The sequence below is a fragment of the Heptranchias perlo genome, chromosome 17 (genome assembly GCF_035084215.1).
Source record: "Heptranchias perlo isolate sHepPer1 chromosome 17, sHepPer1.hap1, whole genome shotgun sequence".
Lineage (NCBI taxonomy): Eukaryota > Metazoa > Chordata > Chondrichthyes > Hexanchiformes > Hexanchidae > Heptranchias > Heptranchias perlo.
In genome coordinates, this window is record NC_090341.1 from 41469366 (window position 1) to 41492798 (window position 23433).

General features: G+C 43.5%; 1 protein-coding gene across 2 annotated transcripts in view; it reads right to left on the reverse strand.

Moving 5' to 3' along the window:
• The window catches only part of chl1b (cell adhesion molecule L1-like b), a 513752-nt gene that overhangs the window by 205013 nt on the left and 285306 nt on the right, over positions 1–23433 (reverse strand). For both annotated transcript variants that reach the window (XM_067998921.1, XM_067998919.1), the window contains one exon: positions 16845–16915. In XM_067998921.1, the coding sequence (XP_067855022.1) occupies positions 16845–16915 (71 nt within the window). The remainder of the gene's footprint in view (positions 1–16844; positions 16916–23433) is intronic.

The following is a 23433-nucleotide window of genomic DNA, read 5'->3' on the forward strand; positions in this document are numbered from 1 at the left end:
TACAGGAAGTCAAAGTGGTAGTCAGTGGATTACAGTCTATTGCATTCTCAAATAGATTCACCCCAAATAAATACTTCCATCTCAATACAGCTACATGGCGCATGCACATGTTATCACATCCACTTTGGCTACACAATGACATTTGTCGTGATTTCTGACAATTCCAAATAGCTTTTCTGTTTGCATGAAAACGCTGCACATAACAGGAGGGAGCAGACTCAAAGTTGGGAAGGATCCCTGATTTTAGAATAGTGAGTTGTTTTGAGGACATCACCCTGCCAATCATTAGCCAAGACAGCGCAGAAGAAGTTACTAATAAAGAAGTCAGAGGCCTACCCTCAGTTCAGGGTTAGTAATGTTCTTCTCAAGCTGGTCCTTTGCATGCTACCCGCTCATTCACTGCTGTGAAACCCTGCATGCAAGACAAGCACAATTCCATTTGACTCACTGGGCAGGAAGCTACATTTCAAGCATTGCATTGATGACAGCATTGTGTTTAAAATTGTGTTTTTACTGATTTCGACCAATAAGTTCCTGGATTTTTCTGTGTTGCTGGATCAGTAATAAACAATTTTTGCTTGTTTTTTTTTCCCTTTTAAAAGTCCAAACTCTCCTTTTAAAGGCTGTTGCTCCTTGTGGATCCTGGGATGTGTAGACATTGCATGGTGACATCATCATGTATGTTGCATGATGACGCATGCAAGCAATAGACGCTATGATGTCACTAGCATGATGCATGTGCATCCTGGGATTGACTTGCAGTGCAAAATGTGGAGTTGAAGCCTGCTTAGCTAAATTCACTTGTCGCTGTTGCTTTATTGATTAAAGGCTGATAGACAAACTTCTCCCTTACTGCTTATATTAGGTAGAGCATCCGAGAGCAGAAGGAAAGTGTGCCCTTGACACCACCACAGGCTGGAGTGTGACCAATGAAAAAGTTGATCAGTGCATGAGATGTATGGAATGGCAGTGAATCTAAAGAGGAGGGCATGTACCTTTAAGATAAAAAGAACATTTAAAGTGGCATCTGTGAATGTTGTAAATAATCGTGGGTTGTTATGCAGCTTAAATGTATTTAGTTGATCTCTGTTGCTTGTTTTCTTTAGGTTTAGAGACGTTCAAAATAAAAACTGATTTTCATTGATATTCTCCAAATTTACTGCATTTTTGGGCTCTATTTTTTTCCTCTGACTTTCTTCTGGTGTTTGAAGCTAAAATAAAAACTGGAAAACACCCGAAAAAATAAAGGTTTTTAAACAGCAATGAAAACTGACTTTAAAGGTGTTTACCCATATACCTCTTATTTTTTGGGTGTGTGTCCCGGGAACCAAAGCATGAGCCTATTGCGCCAGCATTTCTGCCACATCCAGAGCTACACGCACCTAACCTCACAAACACCAGCTCAGGTATGTTTACGAGGGGATTTATTTAATGAGTTAGAGGATGATTCACGAGGTGACACACAGAGAACAGATGGCCAGGAGCAGGTGGTGGTGGTGGAGAAGGAAGAGCAGCAGGAACCATCCTTTTCTGTTGAGCCAACTGATCCAGACTTTATGAGAACTGCTTTTAAATGAGCTATGCCCACCAAAGCACAAAAAAAAATTCCAGTAATTGGAGACGTTCTCAGCCTGCAACACCTGATGGTACCTGTGATGGATGGAACTGCAAAACTGTGGACCACTAGGGAGCATGTGGCAACTCCACGCAGTGGAGCCTGCGCTGGAAGAGGCCCTACTGTTAAGTGAAGGAAACAGAAACATCTCTGCATTCCCTTTCCTAGTGAGGCACCTAAAGCTAATTAATAGTAGGCACCAATAACTATTTACTCAGTCCATTTTTAAAATAGTAAAATTAATCTTCCCTGAATAAATAATCTTTATTTGTTACGGGCACATATTAATAATCAGGGGAATTTTAATTACATTGTGAATCTTATTGCAATATATGTATATATGTAAATATAATATGTGCCTAAATTCAATCTTTAGCTGCCAGCGTAGACCTGTTAAATAAGGTTCTCCAAATTGATCCTAGCATGAAATAAGTCTAAAATACAGTAAGGCTAACACTGGAACCATCTTGGACACAATATCGTACAGTAGTCATTAGATCTGCAGTTGGATCTGACAATTCCAACTGCTGTATCACTTTCTTCTGGATTAGATGGATTTTTTGAGGTGTAGGAATTTATACACACATAGCATCCGTTTACACATTCATGAACCCATTCGGCTTACAGATGCACATATTGTCACATGCTTAAACAAAAATTACATCTGCATTGCTGCCCTTCTGACATCTAGCATTTCCACATATTGAGCAGTACATTAAAGCACTCAGACTCAGTAACAACAAAGTATATTTTCACCTCTCATTACAAATGGTCACCACCGACTAAGGATCTGAGAATGTCTACTATTCTCCAGTCAACTATCTATTGATTAGGTATCATCAAAGTAACTTAAAATGGTTTCAACAAATCAGGTTAAAATTAGTGCACTAACTCACCATCATCCACAATCATCTTTGCTCAAAACTACAAAGAGTACTCAACAAGGATACTGAGGGTTTTTTTTGCTGCATTTACACTGCAGCGACTGATCCCAGAGCAGTACCCTGTTTAAACTGCCTGGCTGTAACTCCAAATCTTCTATCCAGAGGATTGCTTTGTACATACACAGGGTTCCTCTCCCAATGTCCACACTGTTGAGATATCTAAATTAGCTTCACCTCAGTTTAAAATATGTCTCGGAAGTTCTCAGGACCCAATGGCCACTCCTTAAACACAGTTTGACACTGCAATGGGGTTATAGTTCATGCAATGTCAAACTGAAGCAATGGAAAATAACCCTCTTAAAGGAGCCTCACACCACTTCTCTCTGGCGTAAGTCTGAGCCGCAACTTCAGATTTAAACTACAACTTTTGGGTTGGTTGTGAAATGAAAACAGCTTTGCACCAATGTTAAAGTTGGAATGTAAATCCACCCAGAAATTAATATCAAGGTTACTGTATAAAGAAGAACCTTTACCCTCATCCCTCCCAAACACCGTGGGGAAAAAATTCGTTAAGGGTCGTTTGTGGGCGGTGGTAGCGTGATGCGCTAGCACCCCGTGCCCGATGGCCCCTACGCAGGCAGCATGTGAACTTCGTGCTGCCTGCTACTTACCATGATATCTCCGTGCAGCTAGTGTTACCCTGCGTTGCTGAGAGGCTGCACGTAGAATGAGGAAGTTGGAAATGGGGCACGCACAGCGTACGTCATCAGCAGCCTGCACCTCTTAAAGGTGTAGGTGCACATTTCAAACGGCAGGTACACAGCTTACTTGGTGGAGGGAAAGATGGCCACGAGGATAGTAGGATCAGCACGAGACAGGGCTCCACGCTTCTCAGATGATGCTCTGGAGGCTCTGGTAGAAGGCGTGGACGGAAGGAGGGCCGCAGGGTGGCCGGAGACCCTCCAGACTGCAGCTCCGCAGGCATTGGCAGGCTATGGCGCAGGAAGTCAACGCCAGGAGCACTGCACCACGCACGTGGGTGCAGTGCCGAAAGAAGTTCAATAATTTGACACGAGCGGTCAAGATGAGTGAATGCAAGTGTCAAGTGGCACATCCTACCAACTGCACCACTGCTCCACGCATCACACTCCCCGTCACAGACCCACCAACAAACACTGCCCATCCATATGCAATGCTGCACTCGGCATGCTGCATCTCACCTGCACATAGTACCACACTTGCAGGCCACACATCCACCACTCACAAGTCACATAAACTGGCAGATATTCAACCACGACAGGCACATCACCCACACACCTTGCAGGAGACTCAATGACACACTGTCCTCTGTCTTGCAGGAGGAGGTGGCACATAACAGCCGGCAGCAGGAGGGACCTGAGGGTGGACGGGCACGTTCACACTTCCTCACCCCCCCTAGAGGAGACAGTGCTTAGGATCATTTGGCAGGCCGTCGCTGCAGCCGTCACAACATGCCATGCTGGAGGCCCCAATGAAGGGGGTTTCTGCATATCTAATGCTCCTTCTCCCTTTCCACATCTCCCTCCTCCCATAATCTTTTCTGACTCACGTGCTGCAGATGCTGTCATCACGCATGTGTTACTTGCTCCTCTCCCCACTCTACAATTCAACCTGTTTCCCTTTATCATTGCAGATACCCAAGAACACGTGGCGGCACCGTCCGAGGAGGAGGAGGAGGACACTGAAGCCACACCGTCACTTGATCTGGCACTTGCTTCCACCAGCTCGGAGACTGACACTGCGCATCCTTTAGAGGTTAGGTTAGGGAGAGAATCCCTGTGTGGTCAGTGTCCAGTAAAATAGTAAAGTGCCTACGTGGTAAAATAGCAGAAGTAGCAATGTGGTTAGGAAAGGGTTAACAAGTTGATAGCTGAGGTTGGTAAAGGCCCCCCCCCACTGCTGGGCCATATGTTTGCGTAGTCAGTAGGCCTGCATTGTCTTATCAATGTAGAAGTCTTTGATGTGTTTCAGGGACTGGTCTGAGTGTCTCCATGTTGCGAGCTAATCAAGATTGGTAACACCTTAGCAAGACCAAAAGGCACATTCCTAGTGAGAAGAAAGGATGCATCTATCAGTGTCTGTCACTGCGGCATGATCAGGCCATGGGTTACCTGTGATTGGCTTGAAATCACGTAACCTAGCATGGCCAATCTGTGCCCGGCTTATGATTGGTGTTGACTCTTGTGTTAAAGATGTTCCAACCCATATTGATCTGTATAAAGGTATGAATTTTTGTATATGTCTTTGTCTCCTTATTCTGTTAGAATCGTCCGGACTCCCTCAGGAGTCTGAATCGAAGCTACAGACTAAGACCTGCTATTAAAGTTGTGTTGAACTTTAAAGGTGTATTCGACTCAGTGTTTACTGAACCAGACTGAGGGGAAAAAAGAATCCAGTTCATCAAGGGGAGGGATCTGCACGAGGTGAGACACCGAGCACAAGTGTGCAGGAGCCGGGGCGGGTGAAACGGATACCACAGGAGCCAGCTCGCCGGAGGGCGAGGTCACTCACTAGTTCTGTTGCAGAGAAGTCAGATGAGGACTTTGATGGGCCAGGCTACAGAAGACGGTTGATGGGCATACACCAACAAATGCTTGGGGCACTGGAAAGCCTGCCAGAATGCCTGCACACAATGAGAAGGGGCATGGAGGAGTCCAGCTCCAACTTGGCACAGGGCTTTGCGCAGAGCTTGGAGCCCATCCTTTCCAACATGGAACGGGTGGTCACCTCCATCAGCACACCTGTGGAACCCAGCATGATACAGCATCTGATGACTGATGTCACAGTTTCCATACAGCACAAACATCTGCCATCCAAGGTCTGACTGCTGCATTTGGATCTCAGATGGCTGCCATGGAAGCTCAGACTGCTGCTATCGTGGGTCTAGGGACCACTGTGGAATGGGGCTTCCAGGGCATCACAGCGCTCCAGCAATCTGTTCTCCAGCTGATCACCAGGATTGCTGAGGCGCCGCCCCGGGAGAGTGGCAGTGGCATCATGGCAGTTGGACAACAGCCTTCTTGCTCCCACCCCTGCCATTCCGCCAGTGCTCCTATTGTTGCCTTTCGGCCAGCCAGGCCAGACTGCTGCAGTCCATGCTGCGATGGTGCAGTCTGAAGCCGGGCCCTCGCAGCCCAGAGCTGCTCAAGGTCGTCCTCCAAGACCATCTGCATGCTCCTCCATTGAAGGCCTGCAGCCTCCCACTACCCATGCTCCAGCCACTGGGGAAGCACCTCATAGGAGCACTAGGATAGGTAAAGGCACACAAACAAAAGGCATTAAGGGAATGCACAAGGGTGAATAGTTCTGTTATGTTTGCATAATTTCAGCTATTCTTTGATAAATGAGACTTTGATTTTGCATTTGGTGGTGGTTTTTATTTGTGTAATGTGAGGGACACCAATGCGTAATCGGATGGAGGGCGACTTGATTGTCTTGTGGGAGTGGAAAGGCGGAGAGTGTAGGACTGTTAGCGAGTTGGGGGATGTAGTTCAAATTATTGATAGCAGGCACGGATCAGGCGAGCACACAGAGCCCTTGCAGACAAGGTGTGTGGTTCCTGTTGCACCCTTGCGTCTTCCTCCACTTCCTCTTCCAGCTTCACCCCATCCTCCTCCTCCTCAGCCTCTTCCTCCTCTGCCTCCTCCTCCTCCACCGCTGGCTCAGGGTCTTCTCCAATCATTGATGGCAAAAGCTGGTCCCTCATGATGACGAGGTTGTGCAGCATGCAGCATAACACCACGAGTCTGCCCACCCACTCAGGGGAGTACTGCAGGGCTCCTCCATACCAGTCCAGGCAGCGGAAACGTTGTTTGAGGAGGCCTATGGTGTGCTGCACGATGTTGCCTGTGGCAGCATACGTCTCATTATAGGCCTTCTGTGCACATGTGCGTGGGTTCCTGACCGGTGTCATGAGCCACGGCATGAGGGGACGGCTCTTGTCGCCCAGTAGCCAGCCTTTGACTTGCCGAGGCGGGTGAAAGATAGCTGGCACGTTGGACTGCCGCATAACGAAGGCATCGTGACTGCTCCCAGGGTAGTGGGCATCGACCTCCATGATTCAATGTGTGTGGTCGCACACCAGCTGCTGGGAGTGGAAGCCCTTTCGGTTGACGAAGACGGCTGAGTTGGTATGCAGGGCCACGTAGGGCAATAATAGTGCAGTCAATGGCACCCTGCGCGTGGGGAAGCCAGCAATGTGAGAAATTCCCCATGCTCACTCGTTCTGCTTGTCTCTGTGGAGAGGGAAGGTGATGAACCTGTTCCTCATCTGGGACAGTGCGTCTGTGATCTCCCTTATGCAGCAGTGCACTGCATACTGCGAGATGTTGCACATGTCGCCAGCAGAGGCCTGAAATGCTCCTGAGCCATAGAAATTCAGCGCCATGGTGACTTTCACAGCCACAGGAAATGCTGTCCTTGCCCTGCTCTGAGGCTGCAGTTGTGGCCGCACCAGGTGACAGGTCTCGGTCACTGCTTCCTTGGTGAACGTCAGGCATCGGATGCAATTCTCCTCGGTCATGTTGAGGGAAGAGAATTGGTCCCGGAAGGCCCTCATTGGGTAGGGCCTCCTGCTCAGTGCCTTGCACCTCCTTGTCCTCCGTCTCCTCGTAGCTTGACCTGCTATGCGTGGTCTCTCTGCATGCTCCCAGTCGTGCTCAATGTCCAGCGGGAGCCCTAGCCCATGGTTGGCAGGAATGTTGTTCAACCACGGTTGTACCTTTCTGACCCGTAAGGCAGTACCTGCCAAAGCACTCTCAAATGTAGTCTTGGAACTCTCAGTAAGAATAGGGAGCTTCAAAAAACACTTCCTGCTCCACCAGCAGTCAGAAGCAATAATCCAGCAACTAACCTGCAACACCTGCCTGGCCCCTTTAAATAGCACTGGTGGCGGGGGCGGTGTGCTTCAGGCACTGTAAGACACATTTAGATGGTCGAGGTTAAGGCTGTGCGTTGAATTGAGCATTAAGGTCGAAAATGGTGTCTATCACTTTAAATCAGCGTTGCACACTGATTGCACTCATTTTCTCCCTACTTTACATGCTTCCAGCATTTGATATTTGCACATGTGCTAACTCCTATACCAAGATGGTGTCTGGCACACGTCATGCTGGAAACATGCGTGCGCATCCATGACGCTATCTTGGATGTCAGAGAGGCCATGTAGCGCCAAAACAACGGGCGTTACACAGCCCAATTTAGAGCCCCATAATTTTTCTTTGTTATCTTGAAAATGTTAACAATTATTAATGCCCCCCAAAATGTTGACTCAAAAGACCAATATCATGAGGACAACAAAGACCCAAATTTCTGAGCAAATGTGACAAATACAACACCACAGGTGTCAGTGGCTGGGAGAGGCAAATGTAACTTAAAACTATGCCAATGGACAACAAGGGCGACATGAAAACATCAGATTTTCATGAGAATGATGTTTTGAAAAGTGAGGCAGGTGTGTCTGGTAAATGAGAGATGATATAGGCAGCATCCTACATTCATGCAATCACTAAGTTCAATGCTGTTGTATGATTGCAGGAGGAATTCCAAACGAAGGGTTTATTCATGTGCAGCAACTAATCAGCAGTTCTCATTTTATTTTCTGGATACATTCAAAGGTACTTACCTTCATGTTGACAGCGCTTTCAAAAGTCTCTCACTGGTACTCTGGAACTATGAGGAGATAGCCAACCGGTTCTGGTGTGTGAAAGGACTCTCAACATGGAGTGCTGTGATAATTTTAGTTTATAAATTGACCCCAAGAACTTTACTGAAAGGTACCATGGGAATTGAATGTTCTCTGGTTGAGAGTGTACTTCACTAATGCTTTCTGTTGCTTGAGAGGATCTGAGAACTAGACCCGATTAACAACGGCTGTAATGGTTTATGAAGCATAAAGCATAGGAGTGAAAAATGACTAAAAGGTTTCAGTACATTGCTATCTCCCTTTTTAATGATTAGAATTATGTAGCAGTTCAGTAACCACAGCGCCCCTTTAATAACTTTCCTTCCTTTAAACCGTAACTTTGCTTAATTGAACACTTTATATCGGCAACTGATGTAAAATGGAATTTCAATATGAAAATCAGTTGCAACGTGTTATGAACAAACAGTGAGGTAGAAATTGAACTCCTTTGCAACCGTTTTACTGGCATAAAATGAGTGCGACGAGGCTCAATTTCAGGGACCAATGTTCTGTGCCCCAAGGATGCATGAGAAACGTCCACCTGAAATTGGGTCCGGTCATTTTTCAGGCGCCCATGCAGCTGCCTAAAGCAAGCATTTGGTGTCTTAAATATGTAAATACCTGTTCTCTGTCCCCTCACAGAAATTGTTCAATGATGAACGGTGCAGGTATCAGGCCTGCCGTGCTCAGGATTCTTCAGCGGCCTAAACAGCAGCCGCCAACGAAAAATAAGTTTATTTTAAACAAGAGCAGGAGAGCTCCCTCAACTCCATAGTCGTCGCAACTGCCCCCCAGACCATTACAAGTTCCAACTCTCCTCCTGGGACCGACCTTCGGGCCGCTGCCGGCAAGGCAAGCGGTCCAACGCTCGTGTTGTTCAAATACGTGAGCTGCCTACAGAAGTGCAGCAGATGTCGGCAGTTTGCACGTAAAATGTTAATGGGGCCCGAGGCCCGATTTCGGACCAGCCTCAGTCAACAACTGGCATATCACCATTCATAGTAAACATAAGCTAACCTCCCAATGAATTAAATCTTTCTGTTGCCATTTCAACAAATGGATATTCATTATATTTTTCACTGGAGGGATTGTGCCTTTTTGTATTGTGAAAGATCATCTAAAAGCACGTCAATATTGTGTCAATAGAAAACATTATTTTACATCACCTAGTCCTTATTTATCTTTTTGAATAGCTTTTTTCATTGAGGATAATTTTACCAGAACTTCATCTGAACATTGGCAAGACCTAAACCATCCAGTTTGGCTCCCACCAGAAACATCATACCCTTGCCCAACTCCATTCTCCTCCCTAGCTGCTCACTCTGGCTGAACAAGATGATGCACAGCCTCACTGTCCTTATTGACATTCATTGAGTTATTGACATTCACTGAGTTTCAAACACTATCCTCTCCAAGGTCGCTTATTTCCACCTCCCAACAATGTCTGCCTCTGCCCATACCCTTGTTACTTCGCTCCCTGCTCGTAAAGGCTTCCTCAAATCCCATCTCCAAACATGCCTTTGTAAATGGATTCAAATAACAGTGTGAATTAACAATATTTAGCAGTGTTATATAATTTGCAATTTTATAATAAGCACTAAACTAAATAAGCCACCTAGGCCCCACACTCTGGAATTTCCTCCGTAAACCCTTCCACCTCCCTCACCTCCTTTTAGACTCTCTAAAAACCCACCACTTTGACCAAGCTTTTGGTCATCCTTCCTAATAGCTCCTTCTTTGGCTCGGCAGCCATTTTTTAACAACACCGATGTATCATAGTGTCACAGGTATAGCACAGGAGGAGGCTATTCGGCCCATTGTGCCTGTGTCGGCTCTTTGGAAGAGTAATCCAATTAATCCCATTCCCCATAGCTCTGTAAATTGTTTCCCTTCAAGTATTTATCTGATTTCCTTTTGAAAGTTACTATTGAATCTGCCTCCACCAGCCTTTCAGGCAGTGCATTCCAAATCATTACAACTCGCTGCGTACAAAATGTGTCCTCATGTCGCCTCTGGCTCTTTTGCCAATCACCTTAAATCTGTGTCATCTGGTTACCAACCCTTGTGCCGCTGGGAACAATTACTCCTTATTTACTCTATCAAACCGTTCATGATCTTGAACAACTCTGTCAAATCTCCCCTTAACCTTCTCTGTCCTAAGGAGAACAACCCCAACTGCCCCAGTCTCTCCACATAACTAAAGTCCCTTATCTCTGGTACCATTCTAGTAAATCTCTTCTGCACCCTCTCTAAGGCCTTGACATCCTTCCTAAAGTGTGGTGCCCAGAATTGAACACAATACTCTGGCTGGGGCTTAACCAGTGTTTTATAAAAGTTCAGCGTAACTTCTTTTCTTTTGTACTCTATGCCTCTATTAATAAAGCCCATGATCCCATATGCTTTTTTAACAGCCTTCCCAACTTGTCCTGCCACCTTCAAAATTTGTGTATGTGCACTCCCAGGTCTCTCTGTTCCTGCGCCCCCTTTAAAATTGTACCATTTAGTTTATATTGCCTCTTGCCCGAGACCAGCACGAAAGCGGAGAGAGAGAGTGCGGGGATAAAAGGAGGAGTGGTGGAAAGAGAGGCCCGAGATCACTCCAGTGCATCCACGAGGCTGAGAGCTACATGGATAGCACATTTCAGGAGGTGGTCACCCCGCAGCATCGGAGTGTGCAGGCAGAGAGGGAATGGGTGACTGCCATACAGACAAGGAGGAGGAGGCAGTTAGTGCAGGAGTCCCCTGAGTGCATCTCACTCTCTAACTGGTATTCTGAATACTGGCGAGGGAGAGGATTCCTCTGAGCAATGCAACCAGAGCCAAGTCCACAGCACCACGGATAGCTCAGCTGCACAGGGTGGGTGGAGAAAGGTCAGGAGAGCAATAGTGATAGGGGATTCAATAGTTGGGGGAACAGTCAAGAATTTCTGTGGCTGCAGACGTGGTTCCAAGTAGGTACATTGCCTCCCTGGTGTCAGGGTCAAGGATGTCACTGAGCTGCTGCAAAACATTCTGAGGGGGGAGGGTGAACAGCCAGAGATCGTGGTCAATATCGGTACCAATGACATAGGTAGAAAGAGGGATGAGGTCCTGCAGGCAGATTTTAGGGAGCTAGGAAAGAGATTAATAAGCAGAATCTCAAAGGTAGTAATCTCCAGATTACTCCCGGTGCCACGTGCTAGTGAATATAGAAATAGGATAGAGCAGATGAATGCCTGGCTGGAGAAATGTTGCAGGAGGGAGGGCTTTAGATTCCTGGGGCATTGGGCCCGGTTTTGGGGGAGGTGGGACCTGTACAAGTCGGACGGGTTGCACATCAACAGGGCCGTGACCAATGTCCTCATGGAAGGTTTGCTAGTGCTAGCATTGGGGAGGGTTTAAACTAGCTTGACAGGGGGATGGGAGCTTGAGCATAGAATCAGAAGGGAGAGAAGCAGAGCTGGAAATGGAAGGCAGAAAATTAGTAAGTGAGTTTGGAACGTAGAGGAAACAAAGGTTAGAAAGTAGACAACAAAGGAGTGTGGCAGTGCTAAATGATATATACTTCAATACAAGGAGTCCAGTGAATAAGGCAGATGAGCTGAGGGCACAGATAGACACGTGGAAGTGTAATAACATAGCTATTACTGAAACGTGGCTTAAAGAGGGACAGGAATGGCAGCTCAACATTCCTGGTTACAGGGTTTTCAGAAAAGATAGAGAGGGAAATAAAAAAGGAGGGGTGGCAATATTGGTACAGGTAACAGTTACAGTTGTGAGGAGGGATGATGTGATAGAAGGATCATCAAATGATGCCATATGGGTTGAGCTAAAGAATAAAAAAGGAGCAATCACACTGCTGGGAATGTACCATAGACTGCCAAGCAGTCAGAGGGAGATAGAAGAGCAAATATGTAGGTGAATTTCTGAGAGGTGCAAAAGCAATAGGGCAGTAATAGTGGATTTCAACTACTTTAATATCAACTGAGATAGGATCAGTGTAAAAGTTATAGAGGGCGCAGAATTCTTAAAATGCATTTAGGAAAACTTTTTTAATCAGTACGTAGCAAGCCCAACAAGAGAGGGGGCAGTTCTGGACTTAGTTTTAGGGAATGAAGCTGGGCAGGTGGAAGGGGTATCAGTGGGAGAGCATTTTGCTGGTAGTGATCATAATTCAGTTAGATTTAGTGCAGTTATGGAAAAGGACAAAGATAGACCAGGAGTAAAAGTTCTCAACAGGGGAAAGGCAAATTTTACTAAGCTGAGAAGTGATATAGCAAAAGTGGACTGGAAACAGCTACTTGAAGGTAAATCAGTGTCAGAACAGTGGGAGGCATTCAAGGGGGAGACAATAAGGGTTCAGAGCAAATATGTTCCCACAAAGAAAAAGGGTGGGAATGCCAAATCTAGACCCCCAGCATGTCAAGGAGCATACAGGGTAAGATAAGGCAAAAAAGAGAAGCTTATGTCAGGCTCCGAGAGCACAATACTGCAGAAAGCCTAGAGGAGTATAGAAAGGGCAGGGGTGAAACTAAAGAGATTAGGAAAGCAAAGAGAGCGCATGAAAAAATACTGACAAGTCAAATCAAGGAAAACCCAAAGATGTTTTATAAATACATAAAGAGCAAAAGGATAACTAAGGAAAGAGTAGGGCCTATTAGAGACCAAAAAGGTAACTTGTGTGTGGAGGCGTAAGTTGTGGGTATGGTTCTTAATGAATACTTTGCGTCTGTCTTCACAAGAGAGGGGGACAATGCAGAGATTGTATTTAAAAAGGAGGAATGTGAAATATTGGATGGGATAAACATAGTGAAGAAGGAAATATTAAGTGGATTAGCATCTTTGCAAGTAGATAATTTGCCAGGCCTGGATGAAATGTATCCCAGGCTGTTAAGAGTAGCAAGGGAGGAAATAGCAGAGGCTCTGACCGTCATTTTCCAATCCTCTCTGACTACAGGCGTAGTGCCGGAGGATTGGAGGGCTGCTAACATTGTACCATTGTTTAAAATGGGAGAAAAGGATAGACCGTGTAATTACGGGCCTGTCAACCTTACCTCGGTGGTGGACAAATTATTGGAAACAATTCTGAGGGAAGGTATAAATCGACGTTTAGAAAGGCACGGATTAATCAAGGGCAGTCAGCATGGATTTGTTTGTCTAACTTGATTACATTTTTTGAGGAGGTAACAAGGAGGATAGCGCTTTTGATGTAGTCTACATGGATTTTAGCAAGGCTTTTGACAAGGTCTCACATGGCAGACTGGTCAGAAAAGTAAAAGCCCATGGGATCCAAGGGAAAGTAGCAAGTTGGATCCAAAATTGGATCAGTGGCAGGAAGCAAAGGGTAATGGTCGATGAATGTTTTTGTGACTGGAAGGCTGTTTCCAGTGGGGTTCCACAGGGTTCAGTACTAGGTCCCTTGCTTTTTGTGGTAAATATTAATGATTTAGACCTAAATGTAAGGGGCATGATCAATTTGCGGATGATACAAAAACTGGCCATGTGGTTGACAGTGAGGAGGAAAGCTATAGACTGCAGGAAGATATCAGTGGACTGGTCAGGTGGGCAGAAAAGTGGCCAATGGAATGCAACCCGGAGAAGTGTGAAGTAATGCATTTGGGGAGGGCAAACAAGGCAAGGGAATGCAGTATAAATGGGAGGATACTGAGAGGTGTAGAGGAACAGAGAAAGCTTGGAGTGAATGCACAGATCCCTGAAGGTAGCAGGACAGGTATATAAGGTGGTTAAAAAGGCATTGCCGAGGCATAGAATATAACAGCAGGGAGGTAATGCTAGAACTGTATTAAACACTAGTTAGGCCACAGCTTGAGTACTGCGTACAGTTCTGGTCACCGCATTACAGGAAAGTTGTGATTGCACTAGAGAGGGTACAGAGGAGATTTACGAGGATGTTGCCAGGACTGGAAAATTTTAGCAATGAGTGAAGATTGGATAGGCTAGGGTTGTTTTCATTGGAACAGAGGAGGCTGAGGGTTATTTAATTGAGTGTATAAAATTATGAAGGGCCTAGATAGAGTGGATAGGAAGGACCTAATTTCCTTAGCAGAGGGGTCAGTGACCGGGGGCATAGATTTAAAGTAATTGGTAGAAGGATTAGAGGGGAGCTGAGGAGAATTTTTTTCACCCAGAGGGTGGTAGAGGCAGAAACCCTCAACTCATTTAAAAAGTACTTGGATGTACACTTGAAGTGCTGTAACCTACAGGGCTACGGACCAAGTGCTGGAAAGTGGGATTAAGCTGGATAGCTCTTTTCCAGCCAGCACAGACATGATGGGCCGAATGGCCTCCTTCTGCGCTGTAACTTTCTATGATTCTATGACTCTTATTCTTCCTACTAAAATACATCACTTCACACTTCTCTGTGTTAAATTTCATCTGCCATGTGTATGCCCATTTCACCAATCTGTCTGTGTCCTCCTGAAGTCTGTTACTATTTTGTCCCTTAAAGCAAACTTTTCACTTGGTACTTCAAATAGATGCCCTTGAATTGTGCTCTTAAATTCATGTCAGTGTTTGATATGCTTTTGAGAACTTTTACATTGTTTACTACATTTCTGAGTTTCATGTCATCTGCAAACTTTGAAATTATACCCTCTATACCCAAGTCCAGATCATTTATATATATATGCATATGAAGTGCTTTGGGACATTTTTCTACAGTAAAGGTGCAATGTAAATGCAAAATATTGTGTTATGAGGTGAAATGTGTTGTGCAGCACAATCATTGCATTCTTACTTTCTCTTTATTATGAATTCAGCTAAGCCCCAGCTCTCATCAAATCTCACCGTTAACATTATATTTGTATATATGCTAGGTTTGTCCCTTAAAGCAAACTTTTCACTAGGTACTTCAAATAGATGCCCTTGAATTGTGCTCTTAAATTCATGTCAGTGTTTGATATGCTTTTGAGAACTTTAACACTTATAATGCAACATAACAGAACAGTTTATGGAAGAATACTTTTACATTCTACACTTTTCGATGAGCCTTTCTGCTCTTCAACATGAAGAATGTCATTTTTGGTGAACATTTTTCATGTATTGAGAAATCAAGCAGCAAATGCTCATATTGTAGAAAATCCATGAAGTGTGAAAATAGTTTTTAAAAATTGAGGTAAATTGGTAAATAGAGATTAAAATACAAACCTTGCATCACTTAAAGTCTGGAATTCAAAAGGGAAGAAGGAAGAATGGGGGGAAATAGAGCAGGAGATAATGAAATCAGACTTGATTTCAACACGTTGAAAATGTAGGCAGAATCGAGAGCAGCATTCAAATTTTGGACAAACTTGGGCTTTAGAGAGAGATAGAAGCTATTGAGAAGAACTCAATTAAAAGCATTCAAGTGCTAGAAAGGAAACTGAGCCTTTTTTAGAGGCAGCTTTAGCAAAGTTAGCGAGCATGTGTAAGTTACATTTGAAGACAGAGGAGAAAGGCCAAGAATCTTAATAGATCTGGATGATCAAAGGTGTGGTATTGGTATCTGTTCATTGGGCTTGCAAGAAACATGAAGAAACTGGAGTTGAATTTCCACATAGTGAGTTGCACCGCTTTTACGCAAATAGATAAAGATTTGCAACCTCCAGCAGTCTGGAGATTATTTGAAGGTAGATTTTAGGGAACAGATAGTGTCCTAATGCACAGCATCACCCAATCCCCTTGAGAATAACGTCTTTTCTAGACTGTTTAATGATGCAGTGCATTGATGTGCCAATCTCCTGTCACAGAGAGTGGTAAGACATAGCTTTTCCTCCGCAATTTCCGCCCATGAGTTTCAAATCTCATCTGGCTCACCTGGGAGGATTCAATGAATGGAGGTGATGTAATTTACCAGAGGCAGAGGAGAAACAGTCAACCAACACCATTCTTATGCACCTCCTTGTGGATAATTAAAAATGGTTTTGGCAAAGATCTACAACAAGTTGCCCTCTACTCTCCCAATTGTGAACTGATTGATGACATGGTGTGAGATCTATGAAAAAAGAGAAACGACAAAATTTAAAAACATTTTTCTAATATATGTTGTTTATAGATGTTCCTGATTACTTTGATAAATAATCACTAATCTTACATTGTGAATCTTCATCACTGTTGCTTTTTTTTAAGTGTATCATTCATATACACATCATGTCCTTTGGTATTTAACTTTCTGCATGAGCATAAATCTTGTGAAGTTCCATTCCCAGTGCAGACCATGGATCTGAGATTTGGGTGCAGAGATCAATATGTCTGATTTGCCTATTTCCCTCTCCGTATTTCCCTGTCATTTGCTCTATGAATAAAATTTGTGATTGTCTGGAAGCACTGTGTCCAAAAATATATGTTTAAAGTACACACCTACGTTCCTGGATAAGAAGAAGTGTTCCATTTGAACTGCCAACACAAAGTAAAGTAACTACCACTCTGTAGTAATGGGCACTGCAAAGAATTAAATAAATGACTACCGTTTTTCCTTATTGCTGTTGCAGCAGTCCAATTGAAGTTACATCAGTATAGTGTACAGAGCTGGTGAAGAAACTCCAACATTATACAATTGTCCAATATATATTTGAAGATGGCATTGAAGATTTTCAACATCATTAGCAAATTCCACATTAGAATTAAAACAAGCCAATTTCCTTACCTCCCATGAAATTTCCATATTGTCAATATTTGTTCCTTCTCCTTTGACATTTTTTGGATTCTTCTCAGGAACTAAATAAAACAAAAGCAATTAACTTAAGAACTGAAATCTCATTACAATAGAAAATTATTTTGATTCTTCGCAGGATTATTTAACCCTTGGACAAATCCCAGACAAATTAAGATTCACTTTTTCTACCCAGAACTGTTTTTACTTTTTAAAAAAAATGCAAGTTCACAGTTGTTTATGTCTGCATTATATGGCAATGAATAAATGTATGTGGTATTGATATACATTCCATATACATCCTGAAGTAGTGGATGGCTTAATGCAATAATGGGCTGAATCTTGCTGGAAAAATAATGGCATGTTAATGACGCACGGCATTATTAATGCATAAATCAGGCAGCAAATTCAGGGGATTAAGAGATACGCCGTAAGTTGCGAATCTCCAGAACTTGCTGGTCGATTTACGTCACTCCGCCATTTGCTTTGCACAAACAGCATCTCGCCCTTAGCCTCCCCGTTATTTTTAAGAACATGCTGGATTTGCACATTAATTGCCCAATAAATTCCCCACAGAAAGTTAAGGCTGGTGATTAAGAGCGAAAGTACCCTTTTAACGCTGCGATAATTGTGAACACAAAGCCAATCAAACTGTTTGGCCCAGAAAAGGAACAATTTAAACTGTTCAATCTAATTCCTGTATGGCGTAAATTTTTAAGAGATTTAAAAAATGTAAAATTTTTAATTTTTTACTTACTTTTCCTTTCTGTCTCTTTTCTCTCTCTCTCTCTTAATCCAATCTTTCTTTCCCTCTCTTTATTTGTCTTTCTGAACCTGATTTGACTCTCATTCACTATTTCCTGCTCAGTCATTCCCCTGTTTCTTTCTCACTCCTTAAATCTCACTGGTTAAGAAGATACACTGTTGGTCCCGCTATTCACTTAGGTCCCAGATGCCCTGTTGCCTTCACCACGTCATTATCAGCTCGCACTTCCAGCAAGATCCGGCAAGCTTTTTTTCACGCTGCAGGGTGCAGGAAAAAGTCTAACAGCATACGCTGTGAGATGCCACCCTCCAGCAAGTTGGGTATAACACATGAATACTGTACAGCAAAGTCCAATGAGTTGGGTGAGGAGGATGGAGCACTCAGTTTGTGATGCTCTAAATTCAGCAACTAACGATGTTTCAAACATTTTGGAGGTGTCACAACAGGAGCTTTATTGAAGCTCCTATTTTCAGGTGATCTTGTACAACTTGGGCTGTTGCCAAAATCACAGTTTTTTTTAAAACTTGGTCACTCCATTTGCACTGCTGGAACTTTCTGTTCTGGCTGTTGGATTTTTTAAAAAAGGTTTGTTTAACCGTTTACCGCTGATCTAAAGTAATTTTTGCATTTTTTAGATATTTTATCTGCATTCTCCTTATTGCATTACCTCTTCCTGATGTTTAACGTTTCTTTTGTGTTGCAAGACTGTTTTTTTGGTGTCAGCCTTGGCTCAGTGGTGGCATTCGTCTCTGAGTCAGAAGGCTGTGGGTTCAATTTCCACTCCAGAACTTGAGCATGTAATCTCAGTGCAACACTGATGAAGTTGGAAGTGCTGCCTTTTGAATGAGACATTAAACTGAGATCCCATCTGCCCTCTCAGGTAGACGCAGAAGATCCCATGGCACTATTCGAAGAACAGGGGAGTACTCCAAGTGTCCTGACCAGCACTTCTCCCTCAACCATCACCATTAGAACAGTTTAACCACTCCCTCAGCTCCATCTTTGATGTCCTTGTGCCCAGCAAAACCTTAACTCTCTCCCATGCTGATGTTTCCCCGTGGTATGGCTCCCATCATTACTCCTTCAAGTACAAGGGGCACAGTTTTGGTCATACCTGACACACAATAGATAAGGCTGAAGTATTTGCAAATATCTTCAGCCAAATTTGCCGAGTGAATGATCCTACTTGGCCTCCTCCCAAGGACTCCAACGTCATAAATACCAGTGTCCAGCCAATTTGGTTCATTCCACATTAAAAAGCAGCTGAGTTTACTCGGCACTTTAAAGGCTATGGGCTCTGACAACATCACAGCTGTTGTTCTGAAGACCAGAGGCTAACCCAAGGCTAAACGCTCTCCTGGCTAAGATGTCCCAGTACAGCTATGACACTGCCATCTATCCAACAACATGGAAGATTGCCACAGATTGCCCTAGCCACAAATAATAGCAACAATCTAACCCAGCCAATTACTGCCCGATCAGCCGCCTCCCAACCATCGGTAAAGCGATGGAGTGAGTCATCAATAGCGCTATCAAGCGACACCTACTCAATAACCTGCTCACCACGGATCAAGTTGGGATCCACTAGAACCACCTGACTCCAGACATCATCACAGCCTTGATCCAGACATGGACTCAAGAGCTGAATGCAAGAGGAGAGGTGACAGTAGCTGACCTGGACATCAAGGCAGCATTCAATCGAGTATGGTTGTGATTGTCAGAGGCCAGTCTTCACACCCCCAGGACACCATTGCAGGAGTTCCTGGGGGCAGAGGCCTTATCATCTTCAGCTGCTTTATCAACATCCTTCCCTCCGTCATAAGGTCAGGAATGGGGCTATTCTCTAATAATTCCACAGTGCTCAGCTCCATTCATAACTCGTCTGATAATGAAGCAGCCCATGCCAGCCCACAACAGGACTTGAATGACCTCTAGACTTGGGATAACAAGTGACAGGTAACATTCATACCACTTAAGTGCCAGGTAATGACCATCTCAAATAAGGGAAAGCCCAGCTTTCAATGGCACTAGCATCACCGAACCTCCATCAACATTTTATGGGTCATCATTGACAAGGCGCCAAACTGGACTAACCATATTGCAATGTGGCTACAAGAGCACGACAGATGCTTGACACTCTATGACAAGTGGCTCACTTTCTGACCCCTCAAAGCCTCTCCAAAATCAACAAGGCTCAAATCAGAAGTGTGATAGAACATTCACCACTTGCCTGGATAGGTGTTGCTGCAAGAATGTTCAAGAAGCTTGACACCATCCAGGACACAGCAGTCCTGGCACCATTTTAGTTGAATCCTCTTAGTTGTCTCTTTTTCAAATGCCAAATACATTTCTAGCTCCTTAATAATTCACCAGTGCACTAGCGAAAGCACTTCAGTGACACCAGCAGGGAACAATAGTTGTAATGCCTGCTCGGATTGTTGTAGATTGTGGGTATGGTGGCACAGTTCCACACATGTATATTCAAATCATGCCTTTTAGTCAGCTTTTCTGAATCCAAAAAAAAGAAAATTGCAGTGCAGGAGACCACTTTGGCAAAAGAAAGGAAGAACGAACTTGCATTTATATAGCGCTTTTCATGACCTCAGGATGTTACAAAGCACTTTACAGCCAATTAAGTACTTTTGACGTGTAGTCACTGTTGCAATGTAGGGAAACGCAACAGCCAATTTGCGCACAGCAAGGTCCCATAATCAGTATATGTGATAATGACCAGATTAACTGTTTTAGTGATGTGGGTTGAGGGACAAGTATTGGCCAGGATATTGGGGAGAGCGCCACTACTCTTCTTTGAAATAGTGCCATGGGATCTTTTACGTTCACCTGAGAGGGCAGTCGGGGCCTTAGTTTAACATCTCATCTGAAATACAGCACCTCCGCCGGTGCAGCACTTCCTTAGTACTGCACTGGAGTGTCAGCCTGGATTATCTGCTCAAATCTCTGGAGTGGTGTGGTGAAAATCTCAGTGCCGCTGTGGTGCATGTTAAAGGTTGCTTCTGTTAGGCTTTACATTCTTTCCTTAACTTAATTATGCTGGAGATAGATTTTGATCAATATTGTCATCACATTAACTTCAGTTCCCACAGGATTGTTCCGTGGAATTGACCTTGAGCAATCCTGATTAGGTAGCTGAGCCATTTATTCCGGGTTCAGCTGCTTTACGGTTAATAACCATAACTGATTCTGAATCTAAAGCAAAGGTGGTGTCACAAGTTTCTCACTTTGCTCCATTTCATTCAACACCAAGAGTTTCTGGAGTTATCAGTAAGATACCTCCTACCCAACCCCTCCTTAATTACATTTGGTGGTGTTAGAGTCATCAAACAATATGTCACCAGATATGACTTTAAAAGTCCAGGTAAGAAACAGATCATTGTCTGATGTGAATATGTCACCTATGCTGAACTGTCAAACATTGGAGAAATGTTAGGACTTCAAAGCTATCTAAACATAAGAAGCTGTTTTTATTTTTAGCGGTGACATTCTTCAAGATAGTTTAGGTTTTTAAACTAAAACAAGCACTCTCACTTCTCATAAGTGATTTGGATTGGAAAATTGCAAATGTCACTCCATTATTTAAGAAGAGAGGGAGAGAGGTAGAAACCAGGCAACTACAGACCCATCAGATTAACATCAGTTGTGAGAAGTTACTGGAATCTATCATCAGAGACAGTGACTGAGAACTTGGACAAATAAGAGCTGATCAAAAAGAGTCAGCATGGGTTTGTGAAGGGTCAGTCATGTCTGACTGATCTCGCTGAATTTTTTTAGGAGATTACTTGCATGGTGGATGGGGGAGTGTCTATGGATGTTGTCTATATGGACTTCCAGAAGGCATTTGATTAGATTCTGTACAAGAGATCATTAGCAAAAATGAAAGCGCACGGAATTGGAGGTATCCTTGTGACATGGGTTGGTAATTGGTTGAGGGGAGGGAAGCAGAGATTAGGGATAAAGGGAACGTTCTCTGTTTAGTGAGATGTGACAAGTGAATACAGTGCACAGCAGTTTCTATTATACTGTGACAGAAAGAAAGAATCCAATACCATGATACATTAGAGACAAAAAGACTTCATTTTTGACAATCATACAGATGGATTTTCAAAACACACTTAATAAGGTTCTGCACTGGAGATTGGTAGGTAAAACTGAAGAGCAACCTTGTGAAGTGGAAATTAGTTGGGAGGAAGAAGGCAAAGAGTTTCGATAAAAGGGACATTTTCAGATTGGTGAGCAACAAGTGGTGTTTCTCAGAGATTTGTGTTGGTGCCCCAACTTTTCACTCAATACATTATCTGATTTTGGAAAAGAGGGGGGTATATTAAAATTTTGGATGACACTAATCTAAGAGGTATAGTGATCTGTGAAGAAGAGGGCATAACGTTACAAAAAGATATAGATTAACAGAGTGGGTGAAGAGAAGGTGAATGGAATTTAATGTAACTCACTGAAAGGTAGTGCAATTTATACCTAAGAATATCAGATGGGAATACAGTGAGGGGTGTAGATGAATAAAAGGGATTTAGGAGTCCAGGCACATAAGTCATTAAAAGCGAGCTCACACATGCAAAAAGTGGTCAAAAAGTTTCATCACAACAGGTATAGATCGTATAAACAAGGATGCACACCAGCAATTATACAGAATGCTGGTCAAAGCTGATTTTTGGTTTTGGGTGCCTCACCGTAGGAAGGATATACTAGCCCTGGAGAAAGTCTTGTGATGATTCACCAGGATGAAGGATGACAAGACTGAGGAAACTTGAGTTATTTTCCTTGTCAATGGGGCAGTTAAGGGGTGTGTGACAAAAATGAGGCATATTTGTCTGTTTTAGTTTATTGATTGGTTTCTGTATTATTGGTCACAGAACACAAGGTGAGTTTTGGTCTCTGTTGATTGATTCTGCAAGGTGCAGGAATACATATTTTGAACAGGTAGGCTGAAAGTCAATTAATACTTATCTGAGTTATGATTCTTACTGCGTAGTAGCGTGATTATTATGTTAATTGTCTATTAGTTTAAGCTTTTTATTTCAAAACTTCTGAACCAGGCTGGTTCCACTAGCATTGCCTGTGTTTGAATAGGGTTAAATGGTAGCCAATCTATCTAATTACACGTAGTTCAGTTTGTTAATATATTTTCTTTTGACATGTCTTCACGTGATCTTGAAACAGCTCAGTGAAATCCTCTGGCACAGATCAAAGCATCAAACATCTTAAAGTGGTGCTTTTGATTGACAGCTATGTCTAAGACCTGTGAGAAGGTGCAAAGTTACTGACTGACGGTAGATCTTTGATGGACTGCTCTGCAGCCAGAAGCCTCCAATTGGGGATTATCTGTAGTTCCCCAAGCCCAGTTGGTGCTTCTACAGTTTACAGCCAAGCACATAGTCTGGGCTAGTTTAATTCAGTGATAGTGTTTTGCCTTGCAAATAATGAGCAACTATGTTCAGGAATCTAGTTATGTTGAAATATAGCTCAGGGAAAGCACCAATGTTGTTCTGATATATTGTGAAAGACAGCAAAATATACAAACTATTCTACAATGTTTTGTGTAGAGTGCTGCTCATTTACTTATGTTACCTTTTCTATGTTAAATAAATTGTTGGTTTAAGAGTGTATATTCAATCTACCTGTCAAAGATGAGGTAAATCACATGACAGTATGTGATACATTCCAATAATCTGGCATACAGTGGCAAGGGTTCCCTGATCCCCGGTCTTGCTATTATTTAGATGGAAATTGATTAGGAAAATACACACTCTGGTTCATGGGTGACGTGAGGATCATCTCTTGGAGTGC